Genomic DNA, 21,645 nt, shown 5'->3' with positions numbered 1-21,645 from the left:
GCATCCCGATACAGTCAGCTAAATCCGGCTGACCATCGGTGGCGAGTCATTGGCCCCGATGGAAAGGGTCCGCAACTTAGGCGTCCTCCTGGATGAACGGCTGTCTCTAGAAGACCATTTGACGGCCGTCTCCAGGAGAGCGTTCTACCAGGTTCGCCTGGTACGCCAGTTGCGCCCCTTTCTGGACCGGGATGCCCTATGCACGGTCACTCACGCACTCGTGACGTCTCGCCTGGATTACTGCAATGCTCTCTACATGGGGCTCCCTTGAAGGGCATCCGAGGCTGCAGTTAGTCCAGAATGCGGCTGCGCTGGTGATAGATGGAGCCCCGTGGCTCCCGTGATAACACCCATCCTGCGCAGGCTGCACTGGCTACCTGTGGCTTTCCGGGTGCGCTTCAAGGTTTTCGTGACCACCTTTAAAGCGCTCCATGGCATTGGGCCGGGTTACTTACGGGACCGCCTACTGCTACCGAATATCTCTCACCGACCCGTGCGCTCTCACAGAGAGGGTCTCCTCAGGGTGCCGTCGGTAGCGGCAATGTCGTCTGGCGACACCCAGGAAGGGCCTTCTCTGTGGGGCCCCACCTCTGGAATGAACTACCCCCCGGACTTCGTCAGCTCTCGGACCTCCGGACCTTCCGCCGCGGGCTTAAAACGTATTTATTTAATTGTGCAGGGCTGAGCTAGATTTTAAATTATTGGTTTTAAATTGGGTTTTACTTGATATTTTAATTCTAAATTTACGGGCTTTTTAGAATCAGTTTTTTAATTGTTTTATATTGTATTTATATGTTTTTTAAATGCCTGTACACCGCCCTGAGTCCTTCGGGAGATAGGGCGGTATATAAATTTGAATAAATAAATAAATAAATAAATAAATAAATGAAAGGGGGGTAATTTGGAAGAGATCAATAGACAGCTACATGGACAATTGTGGGTTAATAGCTACTAATATCTACTAAGAAGAAGAAAGAGTGGATTGGAATAAGAGAGATAAAAAGATAAAAAAGAAACAATTATAAGAGAGAGACTGGAAGGACGTAAATATTGTGTACTGGACTTGAACGTGACTAAGCCTGAATGGACGATCTGATGCAATAGGGAGCGGAAAGAAGGAGAAGAAAACCAAAAAGAGAATTTTAAAAAAAGAAGAAGGAGGAAAACCTGGTTGGAATTTATTATAGTTATTATATATATTGATAAAAATCACTATCTGGGTGGGTGGGTGGGGAATACACTATTTGGTCTGTTGATAATATTTGGAAAAGGAGAGGTTATAAAAGATATAGAAACTCAACTTTAAGAAATTGCATGGATAAGTTGGAAAGGATTAAAGAGGAAGATATATTTTGATTATTTGATAACATATAATAATAATCATAGTGAAAATATTTGAATTAATTGCTCATCAATTCATTGATTAGCAAATCTGACTTGGGGGGAAAAATGGAGGGGAGAGACTGTTAAAGAATATCTGAAAGGTAAAGCTTGATCTATGTGGTGATAATTAAATAATTTAAAGAAATCAATATATTATTAGTGGTAAAAAGTAAATATTACATATTAGAAGATTACACTTTTATGATATTGTGGGAAAAATTTACAAAAAATTTAATAATGTCAACCACATCAATAGTAACAAGAACAGGAAAAAAGCTCATCTCTAACCCAACATCTACAGCATCTCCCACAACGCATCGGTCAAAAGAAAATATGTCAGAGAAAGAAAAAGATAAAACAGAATCGACAATGCAGAGTATGCAAAATACACTTCAAATCATCCAAGAGACACTGATGAAATTCCAAGAAAAAGTGGTAGACAACCAGGAAGAGGCTAGGAAACACCATCAAGAAATCAAAAATGAGATAGGAGAACTAAAGGAAGATATTAAAAAATATGAAGGAAAAGATAGAAAATATGCAATACACAGTTGCAGAAAATGAGCAAAAAGTTATAAAAATAGAAACCAAGGTGGACCAACTAGATCTCAAGGTAGAAATGGTGGAGCAGAAGACATTACAATCAAATAAAGAACTAATGGATACATTCGCCTTTTTGGAAATGGAGAAGGCATCATTTTTCTTACGCTTCCAGAACGTTGTAGAAGAAAAAGAGGAGGACCTGGGGGGAAAAATGGCTGAAATCATAGCTGTTGTGTCTCGTCCGATCTCACCACAGCCGGGGCCTTCTTATCTGCTTCCGAACATGGAGGAATGTCCTAGTATGCCTCCCGGCCCCAGCCCTGGCTCCATGCCCAGACAGGCTGAAGAGGAGGAAGTATCTCCAGCCCCCAGCTCTGGCTCCATGCAAACGGAGCAACTAGACCCCTCCCCCTCCTCCACAGCATGTGAGCCTGAGGGAGGTCAATTGCCAACAGCTGCAGACTGGAGTGACCCTCGCGTCAGAAGACTTGATAGACGGAGGCAACAGAAGGAAGGGAGGGGCAGGCCTGGATAAGTGCTGAGTCATGGAGCCACACCCCATGGCCTATATAAAGGACCTGCTTTCTGGCATTCTCTGAGTCAGGCAAAGTCTAAACATATCTTGCTGAAGTCACTTTCTGGTCTCCTGCCTGCCCTGAGGACTTTGCTAGGACTTTGGCAGAGCTGCAGAGGCACGCCTGATTCGGATTTCCCTGACCCGGCCGTCAGCGGAGGAGTGGGACATGACAATAGCAGAGTTAGTACAGAGAGATAAGTCAGAAATAAGAGGCACTATAGACGAAACTTATCGCATTCACAATAATTATATAAGAAGGCAACATTTAGCAAGAGAAGTGCATATAAGATTTACAAAAACAACAACAACAATGAGAGATGAAATTTATAAAAATTTAAGAGAAGAGACTATAACCTATAAAGGAAAAGGAATTATAGTATTAAAACAAATCCCTCGTAGAATTCGAGAGCAAAGACAACAATACCATTTCCTAACATCATGTCTTACAAAATATAAAGTAATGTTTAGGTGGCTCATCCCTGAAGGTATCTTAATCACATGGCAAGATAAGAAGTTTAAAGTAGACTCAATAAGGAAAGCTCAAGAATTTTATAAAAATTACTTGGAGGAAGAACAAGAAAGTAAGGATGAATCAGAAAGTAGAAGCCAGGAGGCTGACTTACAAGAGGAATTAGAAAGAGAGAGAGAGTTAAGGAGAAGCCAAGAAAAAGAACAAGAAGAAAGAGAAGGAGCAAGAAAAAAAGAAAAAAAGGAAACAAAAAACACCGAAAAACAAACACAGTAGGAGATGGAAGAGACATTATCCCTATTTTCAGTAAATATCAATGGTTTAAATGCACAGAAAAAGAGAACACAAGTATTTACAAAATTAAAAAAGTTAGATATAGATGTGATATGTTTGCGAGAGATACATATAAAGAAAGGATTCCAAAAATTATTGGAAAACAAGAAATTAGGAAGATTATATGTATCATTATCACAACAGAAAAAAAGAGGAATAGCAGTGTACATAAAAGAAAAAATAAACTCAGAATTAGCATATGCAGATGAAGAGGGGAGAACTTTAATGATAAAATAGACATGGAATATAAACAAATATTACTAGTAGTGGTATATGCTCCAAATAAAAATCAACAGGAATATTACAAAAAACTACATGATACAATAATAGATCAAAAAATTGAAGATCTATGCATAATAGGCGACCTTAATGCTATAGTTGACAGTAAAAGAGATTATCACAGCAATAAGAAAAATTAAAAAAAGAAAGAAATATTATCTAAAGAATTTTTCAATATAGCATCAGAACTAAGGTTAAAAGACATATGGAGAGAAACACACAAGGAAGAAAAGCAATATACATATTATTCCCATCCCCATCAATCGTGGTCCAGGATAGATATGGCCTGAATGACAACACAATTACAATTAGAAACAGAAAAAATAGAAATAGGAACAAATGAATGGGCTGACCATAATCCAATAACCATGTATTGGAGAGGACAAAAAAGATATAAAAGATGGACCTTAAACCAAAGTATATGTAAAGAGAAAGAATATAAGAAATTCCTGGAAAAAGAGCTAGAGACTTTCCTAAGTGTAAATAAAAAAGAAGATATGTCAATTCAAAATCTCTGGGACACATTAAAAGCATTTGTTAGAGGGGTAACAATTGCATATATGACAAAAAAAAGAAAAGAAAAAAGGTCCCAACAAAATAAACTACAAGAAGAGCTTAAAAAAGCAGAAGAAGACCTGCAAAAAAAAACCCAAAATAAAAAAATAAAAGAGGAAAGGAGAATAATTAAACTTAAATTAAATCTGATAACTCAAGAGGAAGTGGCAATGAAAATAAAGATGGCCAAACAAAATTATTTTGAGCATGCAAACAAAGTGAGCAGATGGTTAGCCTATAAATTAAAAAAAGAAAAAGAGAAAAGAATGATCCAACATTTGAAAGATGAGGAAGGGAAAATCCAAAGCAAAAGAGAAGATAAACTAATAGTACATACTTTCTTTTCGAAACTATACACACAGGAAGAAACGACAGAAGCAGAAATCCAAAAATACTTTGAGGAAACAAATGCATGCAAACTGACAAAAGAAGAGAAAGAAATATTAAACCGACCAATCTCTGAAACAGAATTCGGAATTGCAATAAAAAGATAAAAAAGCAATAAAATGCCGGGCCTAGATGGAATACCAGTGGAATTATATAGGAGCATCCAAGAACAAATAGGAGAATTAATGTTGGAAATATTTAATGAAGCATTACAGAATACAAACATACCCCAAACAGGGACAGAAGCTTTAATTACACTTATACCTAAGGAGGATTCAGATCAGCAATCAATACAAAACTATAGGCCCATCTCTTTATTGAATTCCGACTATAAAATATACATGTCACTTATTGAGGAAAGGTTAAAAACCATTTTAGATAAGTATATACACCCGGATCAAAATGGTTTCCTTCCTGGTCGATAAATTAAAAACAATACCCGGACCATAATCGATATATTGGAGTATTACCAAGTACACCCAGAGAAACAAGTTTCACTGGTTTTCCTTGATGCATAAAAAGCTTTCGATAATTTGAATTGGAGATTTAAACAAATTTAAAAAATGGAATTCGGATCCAAATTTGAAAAAATGATTGAAAAAATATATTCAAAGCAAACTGCAAGAGTAATTATTAACCAAGATACAACAGATAAATTTGAAATAACAAAAGCTGTAAGACAGGGGTGTCCACTCTCCCCACTTCTCTTTATACTATCAATGGAGCCACTCTTAAAAAAAATTAGGGAAGATTGGGAGATAAAAGGATTGAGAATAAAAAATGAGGAGTACAAATTGCAAGACTTTGCTGATGATATTATTGAGGAACCCTTAAAATCAGGCCCCAAACTGATCAAAAAAATAGAAGAATTTGGCATAGTAGCAGGCTTAAAAATTAATAGGAAGAAATCTAAATTATTAACAAAAAACCTTACAAAAACAGGAGATAGAATTAGAAAATAACATGAACATTCAGATAACAAAAAAAACCCTAGGGATTTGGTTAACAGCAAGAGGCTCCTCAATTAAGAAAGATAATTATGATAAATTAATACAGCAAATTGGGAAAGATTTGGAAAATTGGAAAAACTTACAAATTTCATGGATGGGAAGAGTGGCAGCAATAAAAATGAATATTTTGCCCAAAATCCTGTTCCTCTTCCAGGTTATACCGATAAGAATAGAAAAAAGTTTCTTTGATTCATTAAACAGATTGACCTCAAGATTTATATGGCAAGGACAAAAGCCTAGGATTAGATTGAAAATGCTACAGGATACTAAGGACTGGGAAATTTATTATCAAGCAGCATGCCTGACATTGTTAAAAGAATGGATGGAGCTGGGAAACAAAAGAATCCTAACAACAGAAGGCCATGATCTACAGGTAGGATGGCATGCATTCCTGTGAGGTGAAAAATACAAAACACATGGCTATTTTAAAAGACATATAATTAGGAATTCATTACTATTAATTTGGAACAAAATTAAAAAACAACACTATATGAATATACCATTTTGGGCCTCCCCCAATGAGATACTAACATATCCAAATTTAATAGATGGGACTAAAATAATTAGATACAAGGATATGCTAAATGAATTGGGAAAATTAAAAACGAAACAAGAATTGGAACAGGATTTGAATAGACAAGTCGAATGGTGGACGTATCTCCAAATTAGATCAAAATATTTAGAAGACTCTAAGACTAAGCAGATACAAAATGAATTGGATAAAATAGTATATGGGAAGTACCAAAAACTAATTAGTAAAACATACAATTTCTTGTTATGGTATAAAATGGAAGAGGAAATAGTGAAAGATACCATGATTAAATGGGCGAGAAATTTTAACCATACAATAGAATTAGAGAAGTGGGAAAAGATGTGGAAAACAAACATGAAATTGACAATATCGACAGCATACAAGGAAAACCAGATGAAAATGTTTCATAGATGGCACCTTCCACCAGCTAGAATAGCAAAGATGTTCCCCAACAACTCACCAAAGTGTTGGAAATGTAAGAGCAACTACGGAACATATTATCATCTCTGGTGGACCTGCCCAGTAGCGAAACAATTCTGGGCCAAAATCAAAAAGTGGTTACAGGAAATAATAAAGGAACCAATAAAAGGAAAGCCAGAACAATTTTTATTAGGGATCCCGACAGAAAATCATACAAATGATATGCAAAATCATACAAAAGATACTCCATATACTTACAGCAACATGCATAGCTTACGCTCAAAACTGGAAAAAAGAAAACCCACCAACAGAGGAAGAATTAATCAAAAAAATACTAGAATGTGCTGAGATGGACAAACTTACAAAAGAAATTAAGGAAAAAGAAGAAAGACTACTATAAGATCTGGTGCAAATGGTACGAATGGTTAGAAAATAGGCAAGATAAGAAAACTGAACAATAAAGTAAAATGTAGATGAAATAAAGAACAATAGATGAATAAGAGTAAAATAAGATAGAATTAAAATATGTATAAATAATAGGAATGGACTGCCTTGGAATATCTGATAAATAGTGATATGTATATGTTAAAAAAAAAAAAGAAAGAAAATTTTACTACTAACAGAGATACAAAAGTGGGCAGTAGGTATAAAAAGGTTGATTACCGCTGCCCTAGATGAAGCACACTGCACCCATAAGAAACAAGCAGATAAGAAAAGAATCCACCCTAGGGATTACAAAGTAGGAGATAAAGTTTTCCTTTCCACTAAGTACCTACAGACTACCAAAAAGTCAAAAAAACTTGAACCTAAATATGTGGGTCCTTACCCTATTGTACGCATAGTGAAATGAGTTACGGTACACTTGGAATTACCAAAAACCTTACGGAGGATTCATCCTGTGTTTCATGTTAGCTTACTGAAACTCGAGCATATTTCCTCCCTCCATCCAGACCAAGAATCTTCAATTCCCATACTCATTGAAGGAGAACAGGATTTTGAAGTTAAGGAGATATTGGATTCTAGAAAACATTGGGGGAAAGTGCGTACTTGGTGGCCTCGAAACACTTCTCATTAGCTCAAACTGAATGGGTGAATAAGCACGACGTGAGAGCTCCGAAACAGTTGTAATTGTTTTATTCCAAATATCCTGATAAACCTTAGTTATGGACATGTACAATTTTCACCTGCTTGTGTAAATTCCATTTTCCCCTTTTATTCTGTTTTCTTTGTAGGACTAATGTCTCTTCTGCAGGAGGGCTGAATGTCAGCTCCGCTTCTTATTGTTTTGCTTTGCTTGCTACGGCTGCCATTGTAACGTGGGGAGGGGGGAGTTGCCTTGGTTAATGGAAGTGGGGGAAGCGAGCTGGTGGAGATGTCTTAAAGTTGGAGGAACTTTCCCTCAATGTTTTCTCTGCAGCTGGGAGGCATGCTGATAACCAGTCAAGGCCAACCGTCTGGGCATACCAGAAGGATGGGACCATCTGAAGTGGCACCCTACATGATCCCCTGGAGTAACGTGGATTGGATAATCCTGACTGGACCCTTGGGGCTTTGGGGACGTTTCATATATTGATTTTTCCCGCCTATTGCCACAGAACTTGCTTTTCTTTGATTGCATTCAGTTCATACCCAGTAAAAATAACTTTCTCTATGAAAATGGAGTCGGGGGTTTTCTTTTTTGAGTACTGAAAGGAGGTATATCTGACACCATGTCTATGCCAAAATACATAAGCGTCTCCCTCCTCAGTAACTCTTACGGAGTGGCTAGAGTCCCTAAAGGGGACTTGAGGAAATATGAAAAAAGCCCTAGCAAAAGCAAGAGAAGGGCAGAAACAACAAGCTGATAAAAAGAGGGCTCCACAAAGAGTTTAAGGTTGGGGGGGGGAAGTATATTTTTCCACAAAGTACCTGAGGCTAAGGCAATCATGTAGGAAGTTAGGCCCCAAGTATATAGGTCTTTTCCTGTTATGAAAATTATCAATCCAGTTACAATGGAGCTACAGCCAGTGGTGGGATTCTGCCGGTTCTAGGCGGTTCGGCCGAACCGTTTGTTAAATTGCCGGTTCGTCCCGCCCCTTGCCCCTCCCCTCCCCACCATTACTTACCGGTGTCGGGTAAGTGGGCAGCAGATCCATGCACCTCCCTGCCCACCCGACACCAGTAAGTAATGGTGGGGAGGGGAGGGGCAAGGGGCGGGGCGAACCGGCAATTTAACAAATGGTTCGGCTTGGGAGCGCACCTGATCCAAGTGCCCCGTGGCCACCGACAGAAGCCTGCCTGCATGCAAGTGTCTCTTTAGCCAGCGATTAAAGCGCCTCGCTGGCCACATGGCCCTTCCTTTGCTCCTCCTCTTCTGCACCAATTGCGAGCAGAATTCCTGGGCTCATGTGATCCTTACTCGACTGAGGGGGGTAGGGTAGGTGGGGGGGCGTCTCTCCACATGCCGTGGTAGCGCCGGCCTCCCTCCCTCCCTGTCACGTGGTTTTTTGCAGCGTTACCGATTTCCGGAAACACGTCACGGGGCGCGGGCCTGGCTCCTCCTGCGTCTTGCCCGTTCGGAACTTTGTTTCAAAACCAAAGCCAACCAAGCCAACTGCGCCGGGGGGGGGCGAGGGAGTCGCCGGGGGGGGGGCGAGGGAGTCGCCGGGGGCCTGCAGGGGGAGGGGGCCGGTGAGTGATTTCCCCCCCACCGGGACTGTTGGGAGGGGAGGGGGGATTTGGGAATGAGAGGCGGAGGGTGGGGCCTGGGAGTCTGAGGAGAGGGGCCTTTAAACCGGGAGGTGTTTCTATGGGGACAAGGGGCGCTGGCTGTGGGGCTTCTGTGAGGGGGAAAGAAGCCCTTCCCCCACGTTTGCTTTGCCGTCACTTCAAAGGCGCTCACCCTCCCTCGTGCAGCTGGTGGCCTGCTAATCCTCCCTCCCCGGTCCACCTGCATCCAAGCCTTTCTCTAGCCAGCGATTAAAGCGCGGCCAGCGAGGAGCTTGGATCGGGTGGCCAGCGAAGCGTGTGTCAATAGCCTCGGCCTGCTGCCCACCCAGCAAGACTGTCCTGCGGCCGCCTCCCACCCATGCAGCGCCATCCTACCCTGCCCTATCTAGAGAAAGAGTGATGGAGAGAAAGAGGGGGGCAGAAAATGATAGAACGAAAGAGAGATGAAGGATAGAAGGGGAAGAAAGATGAAGGAGAGAAAGGGGGGGAGAAAGAGAAGGAGGGAGAAGCAGAGATTAAGGAGAGAAAGATGTAGAGAAAGATGAAGGAGAGAAAGAGAGATGAAGGATAGAAGCGGGAGAAAGATGAAGGAGAGAAAGGGGGGAGAAAGAGAAGGAGGGATTAAGGAGAGAAAGATGTAGAGAAAGATGAAGGAGAGAAAGAAAGAGAGATGAAGGATAGAAGGGGGAGAAAGATGAAGGAGAGAAAGGGGGGGAGAAAGAGAAGGAGGGAGAAGGAGAGATTAAGGAGAGAAAGATGGAGAGAAAGATGAAGGAGAGAAGGGGGAGAAAGATGGAGAGAAAGGGGGAGAGAAAGATGAAGGAGGGAAAGAGGGAGGGAGAAAGAGATTAAGGAGAGAAAGAGAGAAAGGGGGAGAAAGAGGGAGGGAGAATGGATTTGTTCTGGTAATTGGTTTAACAAGTATGGCACTGAAACGGACTTATGACCGTTTTTCACACTTACGAACATTGCAGCAAACTGTCATTAGGGCAAAGAAGCTATGTTACATGACCACCTGGCCACGCCCACCCGGTCACATGAAGCACCGCAGTTGTGACATGAGTGACATGGTTATTAAAAATGATGCAACAGGCATAAATGATGACCGGTCATAAGTGTGAGGACTGGTCAAAAGTGTGAGAACCTGTCAGAAATCACTTTTTGCAGTCCTCTGGGTAGTCCCTATGTGCATAGGGACTACCAAGAGGGCTGAAAAAAGTGATTTCTGATAGGTTCTGACACCTTTGAACAGACCTCGCGTTTATGACCATCTTCACATTTATGCCTGTTGCAGCATTCTTAACTGTGTCACTCATTTCACAACTGCTTCTCTTCACTACGGTTACAAGATAGGGTGCAAAACATAAAATGTGAGGACAGTCGTATGTGCGAGGACTGGTCAAAAGTGCAAGGACAGGTAAAAAATAACTTTTTCAGCCCTCTGAGTAGTCCCTTGCACATAGGGACTACCCAGAGGGCTGAAAAAAGTGATTTCTGACAGGTTCTCACACTTTTGACCAGTCCTCGCACTTATGACCAGTCATCATTTATGCCTGTTTGCAGCATTTTGTGCATAGGGACTACTCAGAGGGCTGAAAAATTTATTTTTGACCTGTCCTCATACTTTTGACCGGTCCTCACACCTACGACTGTCCTCACATTTTACATTTTGCACCCTATCTTGTAACCGTGGTGAAGAGAAGCAGTTGTGAAATGAGTGACATGGTTGCTAAAAATGCTGCAATGGGCATTAATGTGAGGATGGTCATAAGTGCGAGGACCGGTAAAAATGCGAGGACTGGTCAAAAGTGCGAGGACTGGTCAGAAATGACATTTTAGCCCCCTGAGTAGTTTCTATGCCCATAGCCATGGCCATCCAGTCACATGATCAGCCAGCCACGCCCACGCCCACATGACTAGCTAGCCAAATAAACCATGCCCACAGAACGGGTTGTTAAAAAATTTGAATCCCACCACTGGCTACAGCTATCCAAAATATTAGGAAAGTGCACCCGATGTTCCATTGTAGTTTGTTAAAACCTGCTCAGGGGTCTAAGTTGAGACCGATAGGAAAAAATCCTCGGGCTGAATCATAGTGTGGCGAGAAGAGCACTATGAAATAAAAATTATCTTAGATCCTAGATATTTCAAGGGAAATTTGCAATACCTAATGCAATGGAAAAGGTATACAATATCAGAGGCAGAATGGATCAAAACCCACAATGTTAAGGCAGATCAATTAGTGACCAAATTCAACTCTAGATATGCTCAGAAACCAGGGAAGCAAGTCAAGGGGAAGAGAATGAAAATGTGATATTAATATGTATTTAATATTCTTCAGGTATCTTTTTTTCTCAGAGGGTCTGCATGTCAAGACTGAAAAATGCTTAAGCTTCCTATGAATATTATTGCTTTTCAACTTGCCAAAGAACTGGGGGAGGGAAGAATAAGATGGAATGCGGAGGCTACAATCGTCAACCATGAGAGCTAAGGACTCTTCTGCAGGTGTGGCCAAGGCATGGACTATTAGCAAAACAAAAGGCTGATTCCTAATTGGACAATGTGACCCTTCCATGGGAGGAGGGGATGAAACTCATATTTAATTCTGCAGGGTTGGACAGGAATTGGTTTTGCTTTCTTCAATGCTGAAATGATGTACTCAATATTAAATTTTGCTTTTGAGATTTCAAAGTTATTGAAAATGCTTGCTTGTAAACAGAACATTCTTCTGTCTCATTGTCAAAGAGGAATTGTGATTGAAATGTGACCAGCACACTTTTCTTCAGGTTCAGGGACTTGAGATTTTAACACTGGGGACTTGATGTGCAGTCTGAGCAACGTATTTTGAGAGTTAAGTTATCATTATTGCCTGAAGAAAACAATAACAGATTTAAGTTTCCTTTTGGTGGTCTAAAACTAAACACATTAGTAATGTGCAGCCTTGTCCGTCTTGCCGTCTATGTCTGTGGGCAACGCAACTGCTGAAATGGCCTTTCTGAATGGAAGATGGCTCCCGGGAAAGCAGATGAGATAGGACCAAAGATGCTGCCCGAAGAGACTTAACTATATAACCGCATTGCCTCCTTTCCTGAATTTCTCTGGGAACCCCCATGTCCTTTTCTAGTTATGCTTCTCCAGCGAGTTTGAAGAATTATCTCTCTACTGTGGCTGATACTACATAAATACACAGAAAAAAGAATAACTCGGGCTTCTTCCACTTACTCTTCCCTTTTTTTCTCCCCCTTTCCACAAAAATACTTCTAAACCAGGGGTAGTCAACCTTTTTATACCTACCGCTCACTTTTGTATCTCCATTAGTAGTAAAATTTTCTAACCGTCCACCAGTTCCACAGTAATGCACCGTGTATCGTCTGCGCATGCCTCTTGCGCATCGTGGATTAGGTTGGGGGGGGGCGCCAGCTACCAGCTCTGCTTATGTTACAGCTGGGTGGTGTGGGGGGAGATGCGCGAGCTATTCTCGGACGAGGCTGTTTTGTTTGCGTTCGCACTATAGCGCCATTTAGTTTCACTTATGTAATGTGAACTAAACTTATGCGTAGGTGATACAAATAGTATATTTTCAGAAATTTAAATCGTCACAGGGAATTTTATGAAAACCTAATGAAAATGTTTTTAAATAAAGCTATGAATCTTTTTTAAAAAGTCAATTAAATTAAAAAAAAGGAAAGTGCTTCAGTATGGGACAAAACCCCTACCGCCCACCATGAAAGCTGGAACGCCCACTAGTGGGCGGTAAGGACCAGGTTGACTACCACTGTTCTAAACAGAGCTCCTTTCATCGCCCAATAGTTCCCCCACAGCGAACAGCGAACCTCAGGGCCCCACTTTTACTGCTTGTGGACTGCTATCTACAGAGAGCGCGGCGACCAGACGCTTCTCCAGTCCCGCCCCCGCTTGCTTCACCGTTGGATTCTCGCAGGAAGGAGAAAGCCTTTTCACCAGGCTATCGGGTCCCGGCTTTTCCCCTTCGCCCGGCATGGCGCATGCCCTGGGAACGCGCTGCCTTTTCTTCCCGAGTTTGTGCGTGTACGTCCAGCTGTACTTCGGGAACCATCGGGAGAAAGGCCAGATCCCGCCTCCAAGCAGGTCCCGCCCCACTTCGGGATCAGGCGGAGGAGGTGGCTGGTGCCGCCGCCGCCACCGAGCCCTTCGATCCGTCGCCGGCTTGGCGGGCGACTCGCCAGGTTCTACGCGGCTTGCCCGGAGAGCCGCTCGCTTTCCCTCGCCATGCCCGTGGGAGCCTCTCCTTCGGTCAGGTCTCGATACAACCTAGTGGATGACAGACACGACCTACGAATCCCGCTGCATAACGACGACGCCTTCCAGCATGGCATCGGCTTCGAGGCCAAGGTAGGGGCCGGTTGGCTGAAGGGGCGCCGTCTTATGGGGCCGGGCAAGGCGTGTTTAGCAACCTCCGGGGCTCCTCCAAAGAACGGGGAGAACTAGAATTGGGCAGAAGAGGAAATAGGGCTTTCGGCGATTTGAATGTTGGCTTCATTAGTTTTTCGGAACTTTCTCAGCTCTGATGTGAAGCAGTTTAGGTCGTTCTTCCTTTAGTAGTTCTCGACCGGCGTTTGGATGTGTCTTTGCGGTCCTCTCATACTCTACACTCGGATCCCGACGCCAAATATAAGTAGGGTTGAAATGGAGTCTGGGGCTTCGGCTTCCACCGCAGAACACCTTCGGGGAAAGAAAACGCCGGTTCCTGTTGACGAGGTCGGCTCTGGTGGTTGCCTTTCCTGCTGAGCTTCGCCGTTGCATCTTTGCGCGGTTTTGAAGTTCTTTTCGGGAGCTGGGGTGGTGGTGGTGGTGGTGTCAAACTGTTGTGGTTACGGTACAAATGGCTTCTAAGGCTTGTTCCTCCAAAGGTAAATCCGGAGATGGGATGAAGTTGCTTTGGATGGATTGATAGTTCTTCAAAAGACGCTTCCAAGGCATGATTCCTCAATACCTGAGTCTGCCTCGTTGGCTTTTCTAGCCGTTCATTGGTTCATCTTCCGCTTGCATTCTGGGAATTCAGTTTTCAGGTTAGATTACACCTGCAGATACTTCCTCATTTTATTCCACTCGGATTTAATGTCTCAAGAGCAGGTGCTTTTCACTATTGCCTTTATTCAAGGACCCAGCTTTTCTGAGTTCTCTTTCCTGCATGCAAATAAATATGAAGTAATTATACTGTGACTATTTTAGAACTTATAATTCAGGGTAGCAATAAGGGGCAATGGACCATGGCTTTTTACCTTACTGTACTTCTAACCTACAAGTCTCAGTTATCTGCAAGACTACTTTGGTCTCTAGAACTACAACTACAACTACAATCTACAACTCTACAAAGTTGTAATGAGAAAATGAAGTAGCTTATTGAATGTATTTTATATTAATATTTAATATAAGGAATCTAATCAATGCAGTCTTAATTTCTGTGATGCTCTTATGCTGACTGTTCATTGATTCTTTAAACATGTAGAATTGCAGACCCACAAATGCCTAGGATCAACTTTATTACAAAGAAAGCAAAACTAACTTCAAAGACAAGTGTTGTTGGGAAACTTCACAATTGCTGGAAACATAGATGGGGAGGTGACTTCCCAGTCTTTCAACATATCATGTATATTCTCCAATTATCCGGGCAAAATAAAGCTTAATGAAAAAAATACAAGATAGAAATAAATTGATCCAGTGAAAGAGCTGAGTGTTGGGTACCAGGGATGGATGAATGAGCCAAGAAACACAGAGAGCAACCAATCACTTGGGTATAGGGATCATTGTGGAGACAATTGTTGTTAGGTACGCTGAAAGACAAAAGTTCTAATGTTATCCCTAGGCTCCTTAAAGGTCAGCTGCTTGCAGCAAGGGCATTTGGGCTCTGTGGAACCTGCATAACACAAACAAGCTCAGAATTGATGTTTTCTTTAGACTGTGAAATTGTTTTGCTGTGTATCATATATGCTAACTATTTCTCAGTTAATAAAAGCATGTTGAATTCTTGAATTAAAAGTGCACACATAAGATAAATTAAATTGCATACAAAATTATGTTGTCTTGGACTGATTGTATTACACTTATCAACGATGGTCTCCTTGCAAGGTGCTTTTTCTTTTAAAGTAAGATCTGGTTAGGTATGTAGTAAGTATTACCTATTTATGTCTGAAGTAGTCAGTTCTACTTCAGACACAGAGAAGTTCCACCCTTAGGGACCGACAGGAACAACATGCTATTTACAGGATCCAGGTTCTTCTTCTACTATATTGCATGTTATATAGTTATTTATTTGGGTCACATATGATGCCCCTGTAAATAGTGTTCACAAGAGGGAGAAAAAAAAGTTGAGTCTGTCTCTGCACACTGTATTTTCCTCTACATAAAATCTGTACAGAGATTTTCCCTTATGCACAGAACCTCATCCAGCCTAATGCTTCCTTTCAGTAAATGGCAGATGTAAGGGGGGAAAACACACCACAAAACGTTAGATGTCATTACTGCATGTGTGACTACTTTGATTCTATTAACATTTCAAAAAAAATTGATCTACTAACCCATATACAAAAATCTTTGTGGAATTCACAGGAACATAGCTGTTTTGTTATTGTTATTGAAAAAAGGCATCATAAATGGTTATATTTGAGTCCATCTTAGGGAAAATGCTCTCCTTGGCATTTGGGCAATGATCTGTATTGTCAGATATATTGATGAGTACATGCCACTTCATCCAGTGAAAAAACTGGCTGTTACACATTCAGAGCCTTTATCAATATTTGGAAATAAATGTGGTGAGTTGATATGCTAATATCAAAAACACAATTTTGCTATAATTTGACTATTAATAACTTTACGGCACCCTTAACAATGCCTTGTACTTAAAAGAAACAAGCAACCAAATGTCTTATAAGGAAGGATATTTTGAGGAAAACAGAATTTTGCCTTCTACGAAGAGCTTTACTCACACTCTTACGAATGAAACCAGTCATCTTTCAGGTCTCCTTGCATTATCCAGGTGGTGGAGGACTTAGACACATATCCGTATTGCATAAAGGATAGAGCCAGTCAAAGAAGCATCATTCTGGGCCCAATTTTGAGATTTTGTAATTTGACTTTGTGCATGAAGCACAGCTTTAACATCAAAATGCATGATATTATTTTATGACTATTGTACACTGTAAAAACTTTGCATGCTATTTGAATGAATAACCCTATAAGGTGTGAGAGGGACCTTGGAATCCTAGTGGATGATCATTTGAATATGAGCCAGCAATGTGCAGCCACCGCCAAAAAAGCTAATACAATCCTGGGTTATATATATAGAGGCATAGAATCAAGCTCACATGAAGTATTAGTGCCACTTTACAAAAACTAGTAAGACCACACCTGGAATTCTGCAACCAATTTTGGTCACCATACTACAAAAAAGATGTGGAAGCTTTGGAAAAAGTTCAGAGAAGAGCAACTAATATGATCAAAGGCCTGGAGACTAAACCATATGAAGAACGGCTGCAGGTTTTGTTTGACTAGTCTGAAGAAAAGAGGAATTAGGGGTGACATGATAGCAGTATTCCAGTATTTGAGGGGCTTCCACAAAGAAAAGGGATTCAAATTATTTTCCAAAGCACCTGATGGCAGGACAAGAAACAATGGCTGGCAACTAATCAAAGAGAGAAGCAACCTGGAATTAAAGAGAAACTTCCTAATAGTGAGGACAGTTAACCAGTGGAACAGCTTGCCTTCAGAAATCATGGGCGCTCCATCACTGGAGGTTTTTAAGAAGAGACTTGACAGTCTCTTATCTAGAATAGTATAGGTTCTCCTGCTTGAGCAAGGGGCTGGACTAGAATACCTCTAAGGTCCCTTCCAGCTCTATTCTATACTAGTAGATTCTCTTGTTATTTCAGTGTCAGCCAGTTTCCACTTTGTCTTTATCTCCTTCATAGTTCATCTGGTTTTGAACTATTGAGCAATTAATTTTTATAGGATACAACAATAACTAAAAGTACATAATAAAAATGCATGAGAAGATAAAATAATGATCTGACATTTAGAGTGTAAAAATGCTAGGAGAAGCCAAACCTAAAGAGAAAAGAGTTTATACAATAAGCAGAAGTTGGAGGTACCTATAGGCTTATGGGAGGTTCTTGAAGACCAATTGAGGATGACACATACACTCCATGTGTGTGGACGCACATATATATAAAAACGTAGAAACACTCACACACATAAAATCAAAACTCAAGTTGACATTGCCCTATTCTGATTCCATCTGTCTCTTTAAAATCTTTATCAATAGAATAGAATTTTTATTGGCCAAGTGTGATTGGACACACAAGGAATTTGTCTTGGTGCATATGCTCTCAGTGTACATAAAAGAAAAGATACGTTCATCAAGGTACAACATTTACAACACAATTGATGATCAATATATCAATATAAATCATAAGGATTGCCAGCAACAAGTTATAGTCATACAGTCATAAGTGGAAAGAGATTGGTGATGGGAACTATGAGAAGATTAATAGTAGTGCAGATTCAGTAAATAGTTTGACAGTGTTGATGGAATTATTTGTTTAGCAGAGTGATGGCCTTCGGGAAAAAACTGTTCTTGTGTCTAGTTGTTCTGGTGTGCAGTGCTCTATAGCGTCGTTTTGAGGGTAGGAGTTGAAACAGTTTATGTCCAGGATGCGAGGGATCTGCAAATATTTTCACGACCCTCTTCTTGATTCGTGCAGTATACAGGTCCTCAATGGAAGGCAGGTTGGTAGCAATTATTTTTTCTGCAGTTCTAATTATCCTCTGAAGTCTGTGTTTTTCTTGTTGGGTTGCAGAACCGAACCAGACAGTTATAGAGGTGCAAATGACAGACTCAATAATTCCTCTGTAGAATTGGATCAGCAGCTCCTTGGGCAGTTTGAGCTTACTGAGTTGGCGCAGAAAGAACATTCTTTGTTGTCCTTTTTTAATGATGTTTTTGATGTTAGCTGTCCATTTGAGATCTTGCGATATGATAGAACCCAGAAATTTGAAGGTTTCTACTGTTGATACTGTGTTGTCAAGTATTGTGAGAGGTGGAAGTATGGAAGGGTTTTTCCTAAAGTCTACCACCATTTCTACGGTTTTGAGTGTGTTCAGTTCCAGATTGTTTTGGTTGCACCACAAGGCTAGTCGTTCGACCTCTTGTCTATATGCGGATTCGTCATTGTCTCGAATGAGACTAATCACTGTTGTGTCATCTGCGAACTTCAGTAGCTTAACAGATGGATCATTGGAGATGCAGTCATTGGTATACAGAGAGAAGAGAAGTGGGGAGAGCACACAGCCTTGGGGGGCCCCTGTGTCTTGGGGGGCCCCTGTACAGGTATTTGATGTGATCTTGCTTAGCTTCACCTGCTGCTTCCTGTTTGTTAGGAAGCTTGTGATCCACTTACAAGTCTGTTCCGGTACCTGTAGCTGGTTTAGCTTAGTTAGAAGAATGTCTGGAATGATGGTATTGAATGCTGAACTAAAGTCTACAAAAAGGACCCTTGCATAGGTTTTTGGAGACTCAAGATGTTGTAGGATGTAGTGCAGAGCCATATTAACAGCATCATCTGTTGATCTATTTGCTCGGTATGCAAATTGGAAGGGGTCTAATAGCGGATCCGTGATGGTTTTCAGGTAGGAAAGCACTAGCCTTTCAAAGGTTTTCATGATTACAGATGTTAAAGCAACTGGTCTGTAGTCATTCAGTTCCTTGATGGTGGGCTTCTTCGGCACTGGGATGATGGTAGAGCGTTTGAAGCAAGAAGGAACATAGCACATCTCTAGTGATTTATTGAAAATATGGGTGAAGATGGGGGCCAATTGGTCAGCACAGACTTTTAAGCAAGAAGGAGTTGTCTTGTCTGGGCCTGGAGCTTTTCCTGGCTTTTGTCTGTGAAATAGGTCCTGCACTTCCTTTTCTGTGACCACTAGGGGTTGTGAACCCAATGAAATGGGGTCAGTTGTAGGAGGCTTGGCTGTTGTTGGTGTGTCTGAGATGGGGGTTGTGGAGATAGGTGGCTGTAGTTTCCTTTCAAACCTGCAGTAAAACTCATTCAGGTCATCTGCCAGTTGTTGATTACCTTCAGCCTGGGAAGGAGGTTTGCCATAGCCGGGGATAACTGGAAAGTTATAAAAATAATTATATTTTCTCTTGCTGTATGCTGAATATTTCTTAATCCGTATTATTTACCTCCTACCACAACATCCCTATGTAGGATCTTAGTCAGTTTGGGTTGAGGGTCTTGGCTTGATGGATAGTAACAATTATTACAGCTGTATTTAAGTAATAGCACTTCCATGAGTGTAACTTCATATTTCCTGCATATACTGTATCCAGACTCAAAATATAGAAGTCCCAAATAAGGTATCTGAAATCCTGTAAGAAACTGATACAAGAAAGGAGTTTTATAATATTGTCATGCTGCTTTCTTTAGAAAATGCTTTCAGGAAAATTATTGCTTGCTCTTTTGCAAGATTATTTTACAGATAGAACGTTAGTTGAATTCAGTTATATATCTTAGTAACCTTTATATATAACTTCTAAATGTTAATCAAAATATTCTACATACTATGACTTCTCAGCAGACAGTTGGTGATGATAATCCAGTACTGGCATTTCACTATGTAATTTGAAGGGATTTTTGTTTCTAAATTACAGGAAGGAAGATTCTGAATTAAACACTAGCCTAAACTTAGAGGAGGAGTGTCGTGTACTGGACCTGACTAGCTAGGGAGGTTCTGAAATCATGTCAGTTTTCCCCAGAAAGGAGAAGGCAGGTAGAGAGCTTATATTCAAGAGATAACAATTGGTTGGAGAACCTGATTTTCATCTTTTAAATATTCTGAACAGGTGGTTAGTTAGCAATTCACATCCTCTTAAGTAATTATATAGCAGGCTTAACAGAAGGTTCTATTTAGATATTAAAATTATGGTACAACCAAGTCAAGACTGTGTTGTTGTTTTTTAGAAGTCACTGTTTTCCATGTGCCATACATGTATGTACATGTATAAGATAAGTTTTAGATGGATGTGGAAATATGCATATATATTTCTGAAAAGGTTGCTCTGTCTTCTGTGAACCAAATAGCCACTATTGGACAGCTGTACTTGTTCCTTCAGATCACGACTGATTCTGCTTATTTTGTATATATTTGTTCCCCTTGGTCATGTGCATGTCCTTCAGATTACACACTTTGTTTACTTTGCTTGAGTGATTCAGTAGTCCCAGGTTGAAAAAGAAAAGAATTGGCTTTCTCAGTGTCACAGGATAATCTGACTTCTTTTCACCACTGAGTCTCCTCCTTCATCCTGTCTTTTTAAACAACATGCCATTTATCTCCAGAGAAATAATGTATGTTTATTATATTAACAAACATTAGTGTGGGGGGAAGGCAAAGGTGGTAAAAGCACTAGATTCCTGCTTTATATTTAATCACTAAAATTTTTCATCCCGCTCTTAAGTGGTATGCTTGAAGCCAGAACTAGCCAGTATATGCTGTGAATCAAAATCTTGAATAGTAGTTAATTGCACACACCATTCTTCTTCTCTCATAAACCAGCCATTTTATTAAAGTGAGCAAATTACTAGGTTTCTATTAATTTTTTACAGTTATCATATGATTGTTGAATTTTACACAAGTTGCCAAACTGCATGGAAGTTGAAACAACTATTTGTAAAATTATCTTCTATAGGAGTTCTGTAGAATTTTGAATGATTACATTAAGCAAATGGAATAAACAAACTCACTGCAGTGGCTGCTTTTCTGGCCAAGGGCCACATAAATCTAATGAGATGAACGAGGGCCATCCATCTGATATCCTTGTATTTTATTGTTTAAGTTTAAGCACTGATTAGGGAGTATTTTCCTGCTTTTCTTTTTAAAATAAAATGGAGAGGAAGGTGGCAGCAGTGAACTAATTTGACTGAGAGCTAAAATTTGGCCAAGGATTATTAATTTTACCTAGTGCCCTGTTTTATTTTTAACATTGCCTTTCCCACTTTCCTTCCACTAGTAAATTCAAAAGTAACTATCATTTAAATATAAAATTAACGTAGAGTGGATACTACAAACAAAAACAATCTAGCTTGTCAGCAATACACAATGTCTATTGATTTAGTCCCTCCCAAAAAATTTTATTGGATTTTATACTTCGGATTTTCCTATAGTGCCCAAAGTCAATATATAGTATAGATGTAGCTTATCTGCCTTCTTTCAAAACAGGCTTTTAAAAACCGGTAGAAAAAGAATATCCTGAGGATGCTGAGGAATGTTGTGGAGAAAGTAATTAGAGCAGATCAGGGGTGAAATTCACTTACCTTCCCTACTGGTTCGCAAATGTGCACACATTAATGACTAAATAAAAGGAGAGAAGTTGACATTGTTACTAATACTAATCTTTATGATGATATTAGAATTT

General features: G+C 40.4%; 1 protein-coding gene across 2 annotated transcripts in view; it reads left to right on the top strand.

Annotated features, from left to right (window-relative positions):
* The first annotated feature begins 12,978 nt into the window (after positions 1-12,978).
* Positions 12,979-21,645, top strand: part of NOS1AP (nitric oxide synthase 1 adaptor protein) — a 107,518-nt gene continuing 98,851 nt past the window's right edge. Inside the window, exon 1 of one of the 2 annotated variants that reach the window (XM_058175851.1) lies at positions 12,979-13,568. In XM_058175851.1, coding sequence (XP_058031834.1) covers positions 13,446-13,568 — 123 coding nt within the window. In that variant the 5' untranslated portion in view covers positions 12,979-13,445. The remainder of the gene's footprint in view (positions 13,569-21,645) is intronic. The other variant, XM_058175852.1, reaches the window with a different exon arrangement.

The sequence above is a fragment of the Ahaetulla prasina genome, chromosome 3, assembly GCF_028640845.1.
Source record: "Ahaetulla prasina isolate Xishuangbanna chromosome 3, ASM2864084v1, whole genome shotgun sequence".
Classification (NCBI taxonomy): Eukaryota; Metazoa; Chordata; class Lepidosauria; order Squamata; family Colubridae; genus Ahaetulla; species Ahaetulla prasina.
Note: the sequence above shows the minus strand (reverse complement) of the source record. Positions and strands in the feature narration are given on the sequence as shown.